This window comes from Mauremys reevesii, linkage group 24, assembly GCF_016161935.1.
Source record: "Mauremys reevesii isolate NIE-2019 linkage group 24, ASM1616193v1, whole genome shotgun sequence".
Classification (NCBI taxonomy): domain Eukaryota; kingdom Metazoa; phylum Chordata; order Testudines; family Geoemydidae; genus Mauremys; species Mauremys reevesii.
In genome coordinates, this window is record NC_052646.1 from 15,188,868 (window position 1) to 15,202,812 (window position 13,945).

Genomic DNA, 13,945 nt, shown 5'->3' on the forward strand with positions numbered 1-13,945 from the left:
GCCTTCCTTTCCCTCTTCCTCTTCCTGGTATCCTAACCCAGCCCAACTCTGGTTGTTGATCCCTGGTTTTGCTCTCAAGTTTGGCTCCTGCCTCTGATCTCCTGGTAACCAGACCCTGCCTCCCGACACTCCGCTCTGGGTTTGCCTTCAGGCCTGTCTCAGACTCTGACCTCCCGATACGTGGCCCAGCCTGATTTCCCAACTCCTGCTTTGAGCACTAGGTCAGACTGCCCGCATCCTGCTCATGACCTGCCCTCCCCATGTGGGGAAGTGGAGCGGGCCCTAAAAGAGCTGCTCGGTCGTGGTTGCGGCTGCCGAGTTGCAGGCTGCCTCTGTACAAATGCAAAAATGACCCTCTGACAGCCGCCGCTTGTGTGCTGGTCGGTGACCAGGAGTTTCCGTCACTGATCGCCACAGGACTTAGATGTGAATATGGAAGACACCTGTGCGTGATTTCTTTTAACACGGAGACTCCGTTGCACATCAATGTCCACACGGTGCTTGGCAGGATGAGGCTCTTCATCCAAGCACCAGGAAACTGAGGCGATTAGAGATCGCCATCCTGCTGCAGCCTTCATCCGCCTTCACAGACATTGAGAGAAATTGTCTCTTTCTCCGCCTGCTCTGCCGTTGAGGAGTCATGGGAAACCCAAGCCCTCCAGTGCGTGAAATGGAGAAAGACGTGGGAAGGATCCCAGTGTTACGAGACCCAATGAAGAAAACAGGAAATGGAGAAACGGGAAAGGAGGAAAGAACGACGTGCAGCCTGACTCAATAATCCAGATCCGCCTCTTTCACTGGGAGCCGTCTGCCCCACTGTGATAAGATCTGTGGATCCCAGGTTGGTTTTGTCATGGGATAAGAGGGAAGGCTCACTCATGGATTGGTAACTGGTTAAAAGATAGGAAACAAAAGGTAGGAATAAACGGTCAGTTTTCAGAATGGAGACTGGAAAATAGTGGTGTTCCCCAGGGGTCTGTACTGGGACTGGTCCTATTTAACAAATTCATAAACGATCTGGGAAAAGGGGTAACCAGGGAGGTGGCAAAATTTGCAGATGATACAAAACTATTCAAGATAGTTAAGATCCAAGCAGACTGCGAAGAGCTAAAAAAGGATCTCACAAAACCGGGTGACTGGGCAACAAAGTGACAGATGAAATTCAAAGTTGATAAATGCAAAGTAACGCACATTGGGAAACATAATCCCAACCATACGTGTAAAATGATGGGGTCTAAATTAGCTGTTACCACTCAAGAGAGAGATCTTGGAGTCATTGTGGAGAGTTCTCTGAAAACATCCACCCAATGTGCAGCGGCAGTCAAGAAAGCTTAAAGAATGTTGGGAATCATTAAGAAAGGCATAAATAATAAGACAGAAAATATCATATTGCCTCTATATAAATCCATGGTACACCCACATCTTGAATACTGCGTGCAGATGTGATCACCCCATCTCAAAAAAGATTTATTGGAATTAGAAAAGGTTCAGAAAAGAGCAACACAAATGATTAGGGGTACAGAACGGCTGCCATATGAAAAGCAATTAATAAGACTGGGACTTTTCAGCTTGGAAAAGAGACGACTAAGGGCGGATATGATGGAGCTCTGTAAAATCATGACTGGTGTGGAGAAAGTAAATCAGGAAGTGTTATTTACTCCTTCACATAACACAACACCAAATGAAATGAATAGACAGCAGGTTTAAAACAAACAAAAGGACGTATTTTTTCACACAACGCACAGTCAACCTGTGGAACTCCTTGCCAGAGGATGTTGTGAAGGCCAAGTCTATGAACTAGATAAGTTCCTGGAGAATAGGGCCATCAATGGCTATTAGCCAGGATGGGCGGGGATGGTGTCCCTAGCCTCTGTTTGCCAGAAGCTGGGAATGGGCGACAGGGGATGGCTCACTTGATGATTCCCTGTTCTGTTCATTCCCTCTGCAGCACCTGGCATTGGCCACAGTTGGAAGACAGGATACTGGGCTCGATGAACCTTTGGTCTGACCCAGTGTGGCCGTTCTTGTGTTCTTATTAGCCACCTGAGGATTCACCAGCAGTAACTGGCTATCATTTCATGCAGCATCATAGAAACAACATGTTTTTAGTATAGAAATGTAACTTTTCAACATGAGCAAAACATTTTTGGGGGCATTTTTGCCACATCGGGTGTTAAGAAATTTCAGCTTTGCATTCCCATGTACAACGGATTCTTCCCTCCGCTTGAAATGTCTGAATTTCCCATGGAATGGGAGTCTCAGCCCTGGTTTATGAGCACAAACTGAGTCTCTCTTTGTCAATCTCTCCTCTGTCATAGCTTCTTCTCTGAGGTCAGCCTGTGCTTTTCCCACCCCTTGTCAGTGGTTCTAGTATTTCTTTCCAGAAGAGTTCAAAATTTGCAAGTCTTGGCTCGCCCAAAATTGTGAGATTGGTGTAAAAATCAGATGATGTAAACTACAAAACAAAACACCCCCCCCCAAACCACTAGTGTTTAGGTATTCAGTTTTTGTGAGCCTCTAAGGGTCAGTTTCCCAGCTTTCTTTCCCCAAAGCCTAGGTTTAACTATAGAACAACAGGCGTTCTGCAAGACGTGAGCTTTCACTGTGTGACCGTGGTGCTTTCTGGTCTTCAGGTGGTGACTTTTTCATTTCAGGGTGCATATGCAAGCAGAAGCAAGAAGGCAGAGAAGCAGCAAGCAAATCAGAGAGATAATGAGGAGTTGAGGCAGAGGAGGAGGAGCCCTGTTCTGGCAGTTGGAAACTGGAAAACCAATTGGCTGGTCATTCAATAATGTCTCCATTTATCCTGTGCTCTTTGTTTAAAATGAGATGGATTGCAGAGCTCAGCAGTTTCTCTTTTCAGTCAGTTTTGAAGTTTTTTTTTTGCTGCTTTTTTTTTGCATTGAATCTGCACTGTTGTGCAGGGAGGCTGTTGTGTTCTCAGTGGTGTTTTTTTTGTGTGTTTTATTATATCCATATGTCCATTTATCCTTTTTTTCTTTTTTTTCCTCTTTAGAGACTGTTGTAGAGTTTGGAGGCATTGGGGGCATGGGCATTGCTGATGGGCATTGGCATATGTGGTGAGGACGTGCAGAATGGTGGTGGTGTGGTGTGGCTGATCTGGTGGTGGATTGTGATCCTGTTATGGGTGTGATGGTGTAGCAGAGCATCGAGGTTGGTGTTTGTTTTGTTGGTTGGTGAGTGAGGTAGAGTTACTGTGTGTGTGTGTGGTGTGGTGTGTTAATATAGAGAATTGGTTGGTTGTCTGTGGCGGCGAGGGCTGGCCTGCCCAAGAGGCCTGTGAAAGTGTGGGATCATGGATCAGATGGGTAGATAGATGATTGATGATGTGCTTTTAGGGGGGGGAGCTGGGACTGTATGTGATGGCCAGTGGAGTCCTGTTTTTTTTCTTTTTTTCTTTTGTAGGGGGGGGGGGGGGGCCACGTCTGGCTCTGCTCTCTGTCTTCCCTTATTTATTTCCGTGTGTGGGCTCATGCTGCTGCAGAACGTCTGTTAGTCTATAAGGTGCCACAGGATTCTTTGTTGCTTTTACAGATCCAGACTAACACGGCTACCCCTCTGATAGGTTTAGAAAGTGACTTTTTCCGACAAAAGCTCAGATTCTTATGGAATCACATGACTCCCGGAGCTCGAGGCTTTAAGAAACACACCCACCCTCATGAGATGTGTCATAAAAGCATGTGAGATTTGAGTCACTGAGTCTCACCACTGCCAAGTCCCGCAGTTTTACCCTGAGTGTTGTGGGAATGTTAATGGCTACAGTACGTGTAAATGCATCCATCTAGGAACAAAGAACATGGACTCTCTCCATAGAAGCAGTGACGCTCAGAAAGATTTCGGGGCTGTGGTGGATAATCTGCTGAACATGAACTCCTGGGGCTTGTCTATGCTACAGGCGCTGCTGCTATGTTGCTGTAGCTCCGTATAACAAAGCTTGAACTCCATGAGACGTCAGAGTTCATGACTTCAGAGCAGTCACAGCCGCTTACGCCACCCATACTAATGCAAGAGACCAGATCAAAGACCTGTGCGCTATTTATGGCATTTTAAAACCAGTCTCATAATTTTGAATCCAACCTCATGATTTTTAAAACCATCCCACAATCGTCAGGCTGATCTCACGATTTTTACAGCAGTCTCATGGCTTTCCAGCTAATCCCGTGATTCTAAACCAATTCTCACGATTTTTAAAGTCAACCTCTTGATTTTGGAACCAGTCTTGTGAATTTCAGACTGATTCATGATTTTTAAGCAAAACTCCCCATTTTTAACCAATCTTGTGATTTTTTAAAGCAATCTCCCAATCTTCAGGCTGATTCATCCTTTTTATAAACCAGTCACACATTTTTAACCCAGCCTCAGGATTTTGTCAGGCCTGGCTAGTAACTGTTAGCTGCTTTGGGCTGACCCACTGCAGCTCCCCGATTCCAGTTCCACCTGGGCCAGCTCTCCCCACCCCATTCAGCACCCCCCAGGTACCGCGGTGAGATGACGAGAGGTGTGGCTGGGGCGTGTGTTGGTGGGTTATTCTGGCAGGCGTGACGCGCTGTGAGCTCTCAGTCCGATCTGGCGCATTTCCTCCCTATGGTGCTCCTCACCCACTGGACAGCTTTGCAGACTTTGGCATAGACCCCGGGCTGTCCAGGCAGGGCACAGACAGACTTACCCCAGGAGACCACACCCTGCAGCTGCCCATTGCAGACCAGTGGACCTCCTGAATCCCCCTGCAGTGAGAGACAACATGGAGCCATCAGCAAAACACAGCCATGCCCCATGTGTGCAAACACACAGAGCAGGGCTCATCCCCTCCAGCAGGGGGCGGCAGAGACACACCCAGAGCAGGGCCCATCCCTTCCAGGAGGGGGCAGCAGGGACACACACACACACACACACACACACACCCAGAGCAGGGCCCATCCCCTCCAGGAGGGGGCAGCAGGGACACACACGCACACACACATATCCAGAGCAGGGTCCATCCCCTCCAGCAGGGGGCAGCAGGGACACACACGCACACACACATATCCAGAGCAGGGCCCATACCCTCCAGCAGGTGGCAGAAGGGACACCCATCCACCCACCCACACACACACACCTCCACAGCAGGGCCCATCCCTCCAGCAGGGGGCAACAGGGACACACACACACACATATATCCAGAGCAGGGCCCATCCCGTCCAGCAGGTGGCGGCAGGGACACATGGACAGGAAGGATTTAAGGAGCAAAAATGGGTTCAGTTGGCCCCAGCTTGCTACACCTGTGCTGGGAATCAGGGGCCCATGAGCTGGACTAAGCCCAGCCCTTAGGGCTTGGTGTGGCTGGAGGGCAGATCAGCTGCTCTTCCATGGGGCACGGAGGCTGGCTGGGGCCAGGGGCTGAGTGACGACGGCCCCTCAGTAGCAGGCTGAGAAGGGTTTGCAGGTCGTAGGGGATAAAGAGTATTGAGCTGTGTGAGCTCCGACACCCGGCACCTACCCCGCTCTCTGGGATGCCCCCTTACCTGGCATGTGCCTGTGCCGCCCTGTTCCACGCCAGCGCAGAACATGTTCTCCGTGATCCTGCCCCGGTACCTTTCCTGGCACCTGGCCTGGCTGACGGTATAGACATCTACACACTGCATGGTGGCTGGGAACCGCCCTGGGCAGTGACAGAAGAACAAGAGATCATGAGCAGGGAACAAGGTGCAAGAGAAGAAAACTTGGTGTAAGTCCCTCAACTGGTGTAAACTGGCACAGATCCACTGACTCCAGTGGAGGTATGGCACTGACCCCCAACTGGGATCTGGCCCCACTGGCTCCAAAGGAGCTGCAGCTGATCTGGCCACAATCATTTTCCTGAAAAGGAAATTTTTGATGAACGGAAAAGCCAAAAAACCAAATTGTTTCATTTAGATCCAGTATTTTATGTCATATTATAATATTTCATTGTGATTCGAAGCACGTCTGTAATGTTTTAAAATTGTTTTGAATACGAAAGGAAAGGAAATTTCAAAATAAAACGTTTCAAATAGAACAAAAATCAAGCCATTGTGTCCCAGTGTTTTCAAAATGCAAAGTTTTCACTTTTTTGGAATATTTTTTTTCTGAAATGAATGAAAACGCCTCAAATTTGTGGGACACTTCGGTGTTGTCAAAGCTGAATTGTCCACTAAGAATCATTTCAGATGAAAATCCCAGGGAAAGACCCTTGTGAGCCCATTAACAAGATCTCCTTGAAGATCTTCCACCACCTCCCCAAGCTGAGCCCAACCTCAACCCCTCGCCTCTACACCCCAGCACACTATACTTTGGGGGGACTTGATGGTGCCCCATCCCGACACACCGCATCGTGTTCCAGGAGAGGGACAATGGGTAGTCAGGTTGATTGTGTTCACGTAGCTGTTGAGTTGAGCGGGCTCATCCAACTCCAGAAGCATGAAGTCGTTGTCACGAGGGCGGAGGTTGTACCCTGGGTGCATGAAGAAGTTGAGGATTCTTCGTATCTGTTCTGTGCCTTCCTTTGCCGGTAGATTATAATCTCCCAGATGCACCCGCAGGGAGCTGCATGGAGAGATGACAGAGGAAGAGATCACAGGGCATCTATTCAAAGGTCATAGCGGGCAAGCAACTAGAATTGGGCCAATAATGGATTTTTCGATGCTGGAGTAGCCTCCAAGATCTCATCAACTTGGCTCCTCAGGAATTCAGTTGACTCCAGTCTCATCTGATCTCATTTTTTTAGACTCCACAGAGCTGGTCAGAGTCACATATAAGGAGTGGGTACGCAGCATACCACAGATCCAAAGAATACAAGTATTGGTTACTTTACATACAAGTTTAACCCTATTCTAATGTATGTGTAACCCACACACCTTCTGGGTGTGGTGTTCTCAGGGCCGGCTCCAGGGTTGTTGCTGCCCCAAGCGGCGGAAAAAAAAAAAAGCCGTGATCGGCACTCTACTGCCGCCGCTTCATTCTTCAGCGGCAATTCGGCAGCAGGTCCTTCCCTCCAAGAGGGACTGAGGGACCCGCCGCCAAATTGCTGCCGAAGAGCCGGACGTGCCGCCCCTTTCTATTGGCTGCCCCAAGCACCTGCTTGCTGCACTGGTGCCTGGAGCCGGCCCTGGGTGTTCTGTCCCATCTAGTAGCACCGAGACCACTTACAGACGCTAACAGCCCGTTGGGTTTTAGCTCATGCTGTAGAGGCTCATGCACTAAGCTCTAGAGGTCCCCGGTTTGATCCTGCCCGCTGGCAACTGGGGTGTGGCGGCATTGCATATGCATCCTCCATTTTACAGGACATCATGCACTTTATCACAGAATCATAGAATATTCGGGTTGGAAGAGACCTCAGGAGGTATCTAGTCCATCCCCCTGCTCAAAGCAGGACCAATTCCCAACCAAATCATCCCAGCCAAAGCTTTGTCAAACCAGGCCTTAAAAACCTCTAAGGATGGAGATTCCACTACCTCCCTCTGGTGCCTCACCGTCCTCCTAGTGAAATAGTGTTTCCTAATATCCAACCTAGACCTTCCCCACTGCAACTTGAGACCATTGCTCCTTGTTCTGTCATCTGCTACCACTGAGAACCGCTGAGCTCCATTCTCTTTGGAACCCCCCTTCAGGTAATTGAAGGCTGCTATCATTCCCCCCCACCACTCTTCTCTTCTACAGAATAAATAACCCCAGTTCCCTCAGCCTCTCCTCATAAGTCATGTGCCCCAGCCCCTGATCATTTTTGTTGCCCTCTGCTGGACTCTCTCCAATTTGTCCACATCCCTTCTGTAGTGGAGGGACCAAAACTGGACACACCAGTGTGGCCTCACCAGTGCCGAATAGAGGGGAATAATCACTTCCCTTGGTCTGCTGGCAATGCTCCTACTAATACAGCCCAATATGCCATTAGCCTTCTTGGCAACAAGGGCACACTGCTGACTCATATCCAGCTTCTCCTCCACTGTAACCCCCAGGTCCTTTTCTGCAGAACTGCTGCTTAGCCAGTCGGTCCCCAGCCTGTAGCAGTGCGTGGGATTCTTCCGTCCTAAGTGCAGGACTCTGCACTTGTCCTTGTTGAACCTCGTCAGGTTTCTTTTAGCCCAATCCTCCAATTGGAGGATTATTTTCAGGCCCAATTCCTGTACATATCATGCTGTGTTCTCATGCCACATGTACACAGCATATTTTGTTGGTTTTCTCCGTGTCTGCATAGTCACCTTCTACACATTCTTAGCCACTGTTGCTGACACTATTATTTCTTTCACCAGGTTTTATATAGCTGTCTTTGTCCTCGGCTTTTGCATAGGTTGACCAGACGTCCCAATAATATTAGAGGTTTTGTCTTACGTATGCCACTATACCCCTTTCAATGAAAATAAGTGTCCCAGTTTTTCACACTTGCTATCTGCTCACCCTACTTTGGTTATTTTTACTTTTGCCTTATCCTGGGTTACTGCGGCTCGCTCATGCCAAGTTAAACCAACGTGTGGGAGCCCTGAGAATTGCAAAGACTAAACCTGGGTCAAAGAGTTTTGAAATTTCCACCGAATCGAAAAGTTGGGAGAGAAAAGTTCAGTTCAGTCATCGCGAAACGTTTCTGAAAATCAACTAACAGGGCACTTTGAAAGAAAAAGTTCTTTCGAATGGAAAAATGAAAACATTTATAAAATGCTGACACAAGACATTGCGATTTTTAATGTATTGTTTATGTTTTAATTAGTTTTTCCAAATGCAACAAAGGTACCAGCTTTGTCCTAACACACAAAGAGAGTTAGGAGAAAAGCGGGGGGCGGGGAAGGACAGATCTATCTGCAGGCCCTGCAGTAATTACGGAGCTCTAAAGAGGCAGCCTGAATTGCTTTCAGTTTTTCTGGCGCTCACCTTCTGCAGCATACCAGGCGTTCATTCCAGGGCTTAAATTCTCATTGAGTATTTCCCAGAGCCCCCCATGGCCCACCTCCATACGGGGCTCCAGGCTTCAGCTGTGGGGTGGGGCTACTTGCAGGGTGCAACAGGGCTTGTGGCTTCAGCCCCGTGGGAGCCACCAGAATGCAAGTCTCAGGTGTTCTAGGCTTCCCTGAATCCAGCGGGGGGCCACAGACACCCCCGGTTGAGCATCATGCTGGAGTCAAGGGGAAATATTTCCCGGAGCTCCACTCCATTCCATCAGCTCCTAGAGCACCTGCACATGAGCTGCCAGTGGGATGCTACAAGGGGGAACACTGGTGAGCATGGGGGTGAGTTTTTCTCTGGAAATGGCCCTAGGGAGACTGATACAGGCATGCCATGTCTGGGGGGGGCACATTTGAAGAAGGACATTGGAAAACCTCAGAGGGTGTGGAGAAGAGCCACAAAAATGATTTGAAGGATGGGAAAAAATGGAGGAGATTGTGGGGTGCAGAGGGAGACCTGGGCATGGATGGGGGACACCAAGGGAGAAGATAAGGACTGAGGACGTGGGTTATTCCCATGTATCTCCCTCTCTCCCTCCACCCCCGCACTGACTTACCTGATCCGTCTGACCTGTCTGCCGCAGTGCGCAGCAGTTAGCACCCACTTCGGGGCTATCAGGCTCCCACCACAGTAGATGCGGCCGTTCCTCAGGAGAGCCACCTGGTAGGGCTGGGAGCCAATGCGGCAGAAGCTCCCCCCAATGATCCGGTTTACCTCTGTGTCTGAGGCTGCAACGGAGAGTGGCAAACGTCAGGCACAAGTGGGGTAGTAGGCGGAGCGACCATCGGTCACGTCAGTATGGATTGCCCGGTGGCAGGATGACCATGAGCCATCGCTTGCATGCGGCCGTGCAAAAGCAGAAGGCGATCCGAGGTTGTACCAGGAGGTGTATTTCCAGTAGGGATAGGGAGGCATTAATGTTACTGGGAAAACCTCCAACTCCGGTCACCCATGGGCGCTCAGATGATCTGGGGAACAAAGGGCCAATTTTACAAGGTGAGATGGAAAGAGCTCAGCTGGTTTAACCTAAAAGGAAGGCCGAGACAACATCTGATTGTTCTCTCTAAATACAGTGGGGGGAAAACACCAGGGAGGGAGAAGATCTGTAGGAGATGGAGACCAACGCTGGCCCAAGAACAAATGGGGATAAGCACCATGGATAAATCTAGGCTGAGATTAGAGAAGACGGTTACGAACCATCGAAGGAAGGAAGTTGTGGAACAGGAGTGGGAGGCAAAAACCCTCATGAGTTTGAAGATGGAGCTCGATATGTTTCTACGACTGAGCTGCCCATGGTAGCAGAGACTGGTCATGATGATCCAGGAGGGCCCTTCATTTATTAATGTTCAAATGATTTTCCAACCACTTTTTGCAGTGCTCTAACGCCTTGGCAGCAGGGACTTGAAATTTTGCAAGGGAATAGCCCTGAAGTCAGGGAGGTGCCTTTTGCTGTTTACATGAAAATTCGCCTAGATTCGGTCAAATTATAAACCTCTGGAAATCACAATTTACACATGCTCAGAAGAGCAGGGTTGGTCAGTGATTGGCATTTCTAGGCTTTTCTGCAATACAAATTATTAAAACCGTCAAACTTTTCCGGATGGAATGCTTTCCCATCGGAAAATGCCATTTTGTCAAAATTGAACATTTCCACAGGAATGTGTTAATTGTAATTCATATTCTTTTTTAAAAAGTTTAAAACGAAGCAGTCTCCTCTATGGGCCGGGCTCCACAATCAAACTACATCTCCCATGATGCCTCACAGCCAGGAATTTCCATGATGCATTAACTTCTCCTCACCAAGTGGTGCATGGGGCTTCATGGGACAGGCAGTCTGACCAGAGCATTGAACATTATCAGAAAGGGCCATTTTGATTTGTTTTTATTTTTTCAATAATTTTTGTTTCCACATTTTTCTTAAAAGAATTAACATTATATTAGAAATGATGCTCTGTAGAAGTTATACATTTTTATATACGCTTTAAATTTAAAGACATTGAAATCTCAGTGAAACAGATTCTTTCCCCCCAAAAACATCTTGTTTTGTGGGAAATTTCAAAATTCTTTTCTTCTGTCCTGATTCAGGACGCAAACAGATTGTGAAATCATGGCTCCCTGCCTACTCTACAAACAATAATGAATAATCAGAGATGAGGCCGGAACATATTAATTACCTTCCGCAACACACGGAAGTGATAATAGGACTGCTGGGAACTTGGTTTTTCATAAGCAGCAACCTGTCTTAAGCAACATCTCTGAGACCATCCTGGAAGGGCCTGCGGTGAAACTGCAGAACCTTCTCACCCAGCCCAACCTTGGCGTCTCTCTTCACCCTTTTTCCTACCTGTTGCTGCTCCGACTACCAGCATCGCGATGATCAGCAGCTCCATGGCGGTTGTGGCGATGGATATAGTCGGCGGAGTCACTGGCTTTACTGCAAGGAAAGAGATTGAAAGGGAATTGTTGGCCACGGGCGTCTTGAGGAGGACGGATGCCTCGCGGGGAAGGTGCACGGTTAGGATTCAGAAAAGCCAGGCTTGAGTCCCTGTTCTTCCACAGACTCCCAAAAGCAGCAGTTTCTCTGGGTCTCGGCTGCCCTGCCTGTGGCAGGAGATAACAGCACTGCCCGACACGAAGAGGAGAAACACACTGTGAGCGTCTGATGGCAGTGGGGGCCCAGTCTCCCCCAGCTCAGCTCCATCTTCCACTTCAGCCCGGTCCCAGATGCCCCCAGCGGCATGTTGCATGAAAAGATCTGATCTGTTGGTGGGTGTGCGGAGAGAAACTAAAAGTCAAGCCGGATGAGAAAGATTTCCATGAGCTGGCCCGAGCCCACCCCGCTGCCACTCGTTCCCCTTTTAACAATAACACAGGAGGGTGAAACCCCCATAGCCAGCTTAATAACAGAGACATTAATACATCTGAGGTGGTATCTGGCATATTATATGCTATATTATGGTAGTATCTGCGCACCTCCCAATCTTTGCTGTATTTACCCCCACAGCTCATTGGTGAGCAGGGCAGGGCTATGATCCTGATTGTACATATGGGGAAACTGAGGCACAGAGAGGCAAAGAGATTGGGCCAAAGTCCTGCAGGGAGGCAGCACCAGACCGGAGATTAGAAGCCGTGTCTTCCAAGTACCAGCTGAGCAGCCAAACCGCCAAGCCATCCATCTTCATTGAGTGCCCCATTCCACACCATAATCCCCCCAATAACAGAGCAGAGCCCCCATTCTAGCCCATCCACAGCCCCAAAACGGAGCAATGCCCCCTCGGATCCCATTATTACTTCCAATAACAGAGCAGAGCGCCCTGGCAGACCATAATTATCCTAATAACTGCAAGATGCCCCAAAAGAGCACCCTATGTCGCTCCCCAAACCACAGTTATCTCCTTTCTGCCCGAGCACCCTGCTGCCCCCACCCAGGCATCCCGACAACAGGGGCTGGACTGGCCCTGCTTCACCTGTAGCTCCCGGCGGGGGACCCTTGGGAGTAGACGAGGCTCCGGTCTTTGTGTCTTGGAGAAAACTAAGGATCCTCCGGGAAGGGCCACTTCATATGTTGCGGAAATGGGTTGTCCCTGTGAGTCAACATGATTGCCATATCTGGGGAGCTGCCCCGCATGTCGGCATGCAGGCAACTCCCTCCGCCCTCGTGCGCCAGTAGGTTGTATCTGGGGGAGTTGCAGAAGCAAGCCAGGCTTTGTTCCCGATTCTGTCCTCTGCCGAGGATCCTGGCAGGAATTAGCCCTTGGAATGGCACCTTCTCCATTGCCGAAAGTGACTCCTTGAACCTCCACTCAGCTTGGAGTCTGTGCCTTCCTCTTTCTCATCTGCTTTCTGGTACCCTGACCCGGCCTCGCTCTGCGTGTTGATCCCTGGTTCGGCTCCTACCTCTGATCTCCTGGTAACCGGAGCCTGACTTCCGATGCTCGACTCTGGGTTTGCCCTCGGGCCTGCTTCAGACTCTGATTTCCTGGTTCGTAGCCTGGCCTGATTTCCCAACTCCTGCTTTGAGCACTAGGTCATACAGCCCATGTCCTGCTCATAACACCCCTCCTCCCCCCTCCACCCTATTCAGGGGAGCAGAGCGGTCCCTAAAAACAGCCACTCAGTCGCGTTGCGGCTGCCGAGTTGCAGGCCTGCCTCTGTCCCAATGCAAAAATGGCCCCGACAGCCGCTGCCTGCATGTCGGTCGGTGACTAGGAGCTTCTGGTCATCGCTGTCCCACTCCCGTCACCGATCGCCACGGGACTTGGACATGGACAGTGGCGGATTAGTGCACGGGCCAACGGGGCCCATGCCCAGGGGCCCGGGCCAATTTGGGGCCCCCAGAACCGCGATCACCACTGCGGGCCTGAGGCTGGAGGAGCTCTCGCTTCAAAGCTTCTTCGGTCTCAGGGTGAGGGCGGAAATGAGCATCTGGGCTGTGGGCAGAAAGGGGCGGAGTCATAGGGGAAGGGGCGTAATGAGAGAAGGAGTGTAATGGGTCGAGGCTCTGGGCAGAAAGGGGTGGGGTCATGGGGGGATGGGTGGAATGGGTCGGGGCTGTGGGCAGAAAGGGGCGGGGTCATGGGGGAAGGGGTGTAATGGTCGGAGCTGGGGACAGAAAGGGGTGGGGTCACGGGGGGGTGTAATGGGTCAGGGCTGTGGGCAGAATGGGAGCAGGGAGATGGGAAAGGGGCAGAAGAGGGTGGGGCCATAGGCAGACGGGGCGGAAACGCCGGCAGAAGAGGTGGGGTGGGGACAACTTCCTGGACCCGGGGCCCCCCTCACTTGTTCCGGCCCAGGGCCCCAGGAGACCCTTAATCAGCATCTGGACATTGATGTGCGCATGGAAGACACCTGTGCGCGATTTCTTTGAATGTGGAGACAGGGGCCATTGAAGCTCCAAAAAACGGGGAGGCCAGTGGTGCGTGAACCATGGCCCCACCCTCATGCTGCCCTTTCCCCTGAGCCCCTGTCCCCACACCACCCTTCCCCCCGAGCCCTC

At 50.2% G+C, this 13,945-nt stretch overlaps 1 protein-coding gene across 1 annotated transcript; it reads right to left on the reverse strand.

Moving 5' to 3' along the window:
* Window positions 1–4,577: 4,577 nt before the first annotated feature.
* LOC120390072 (trypsin-3-like) lies at window positions 4,578–11,339 on the reverse strand. The gene is made up of 5 exons (XM_039512354.1): window positions 11,254–11,339; window positions 9,506–9,640; window positions 6,308–6,561; window positions 5,523–5,659; window positions 4,578–4,745 (listed from the first exon to the last, which is right to left on the reverse strand). The coding sequence occupies exons 1-5, from the start codon at window positions 11,337–11,339 to the stop codon at window positions 4,578–4,580; spliced, it is 780 nt and encodes a 259-aa protein (XP_039368288.1).
* Between the last annotated feature and the right edge of the window lie 2,606 nt (window positions 11,340–13,945).

Excerpts from the sequence above, each read along its gene's own strand:
- LOC120390072 (XM_039512354.1), bottom strand. The coding sequence starts at position 11,339 with ATGGAGCTGCTGATCATCGCGATGCTGGTAGTCGGAGCAGCAACAGGT. Across the intron at positions 9,641-11,253 it reads AGACGCCAAGGTTGGGCTGG|CTTCTGCCGCATTGGCTCCC; the intron begins GTGAGAAGGTTC and ends CATTGGGGGGAG. Across the intron at positions 6,562-9,505 it reads AGACAGGTCAGACGGATCAG|CTCCCTGCGGGTGCATCTGG; the intron begins GTAAGTCAGTGC and ends CTCTCCATGCAG.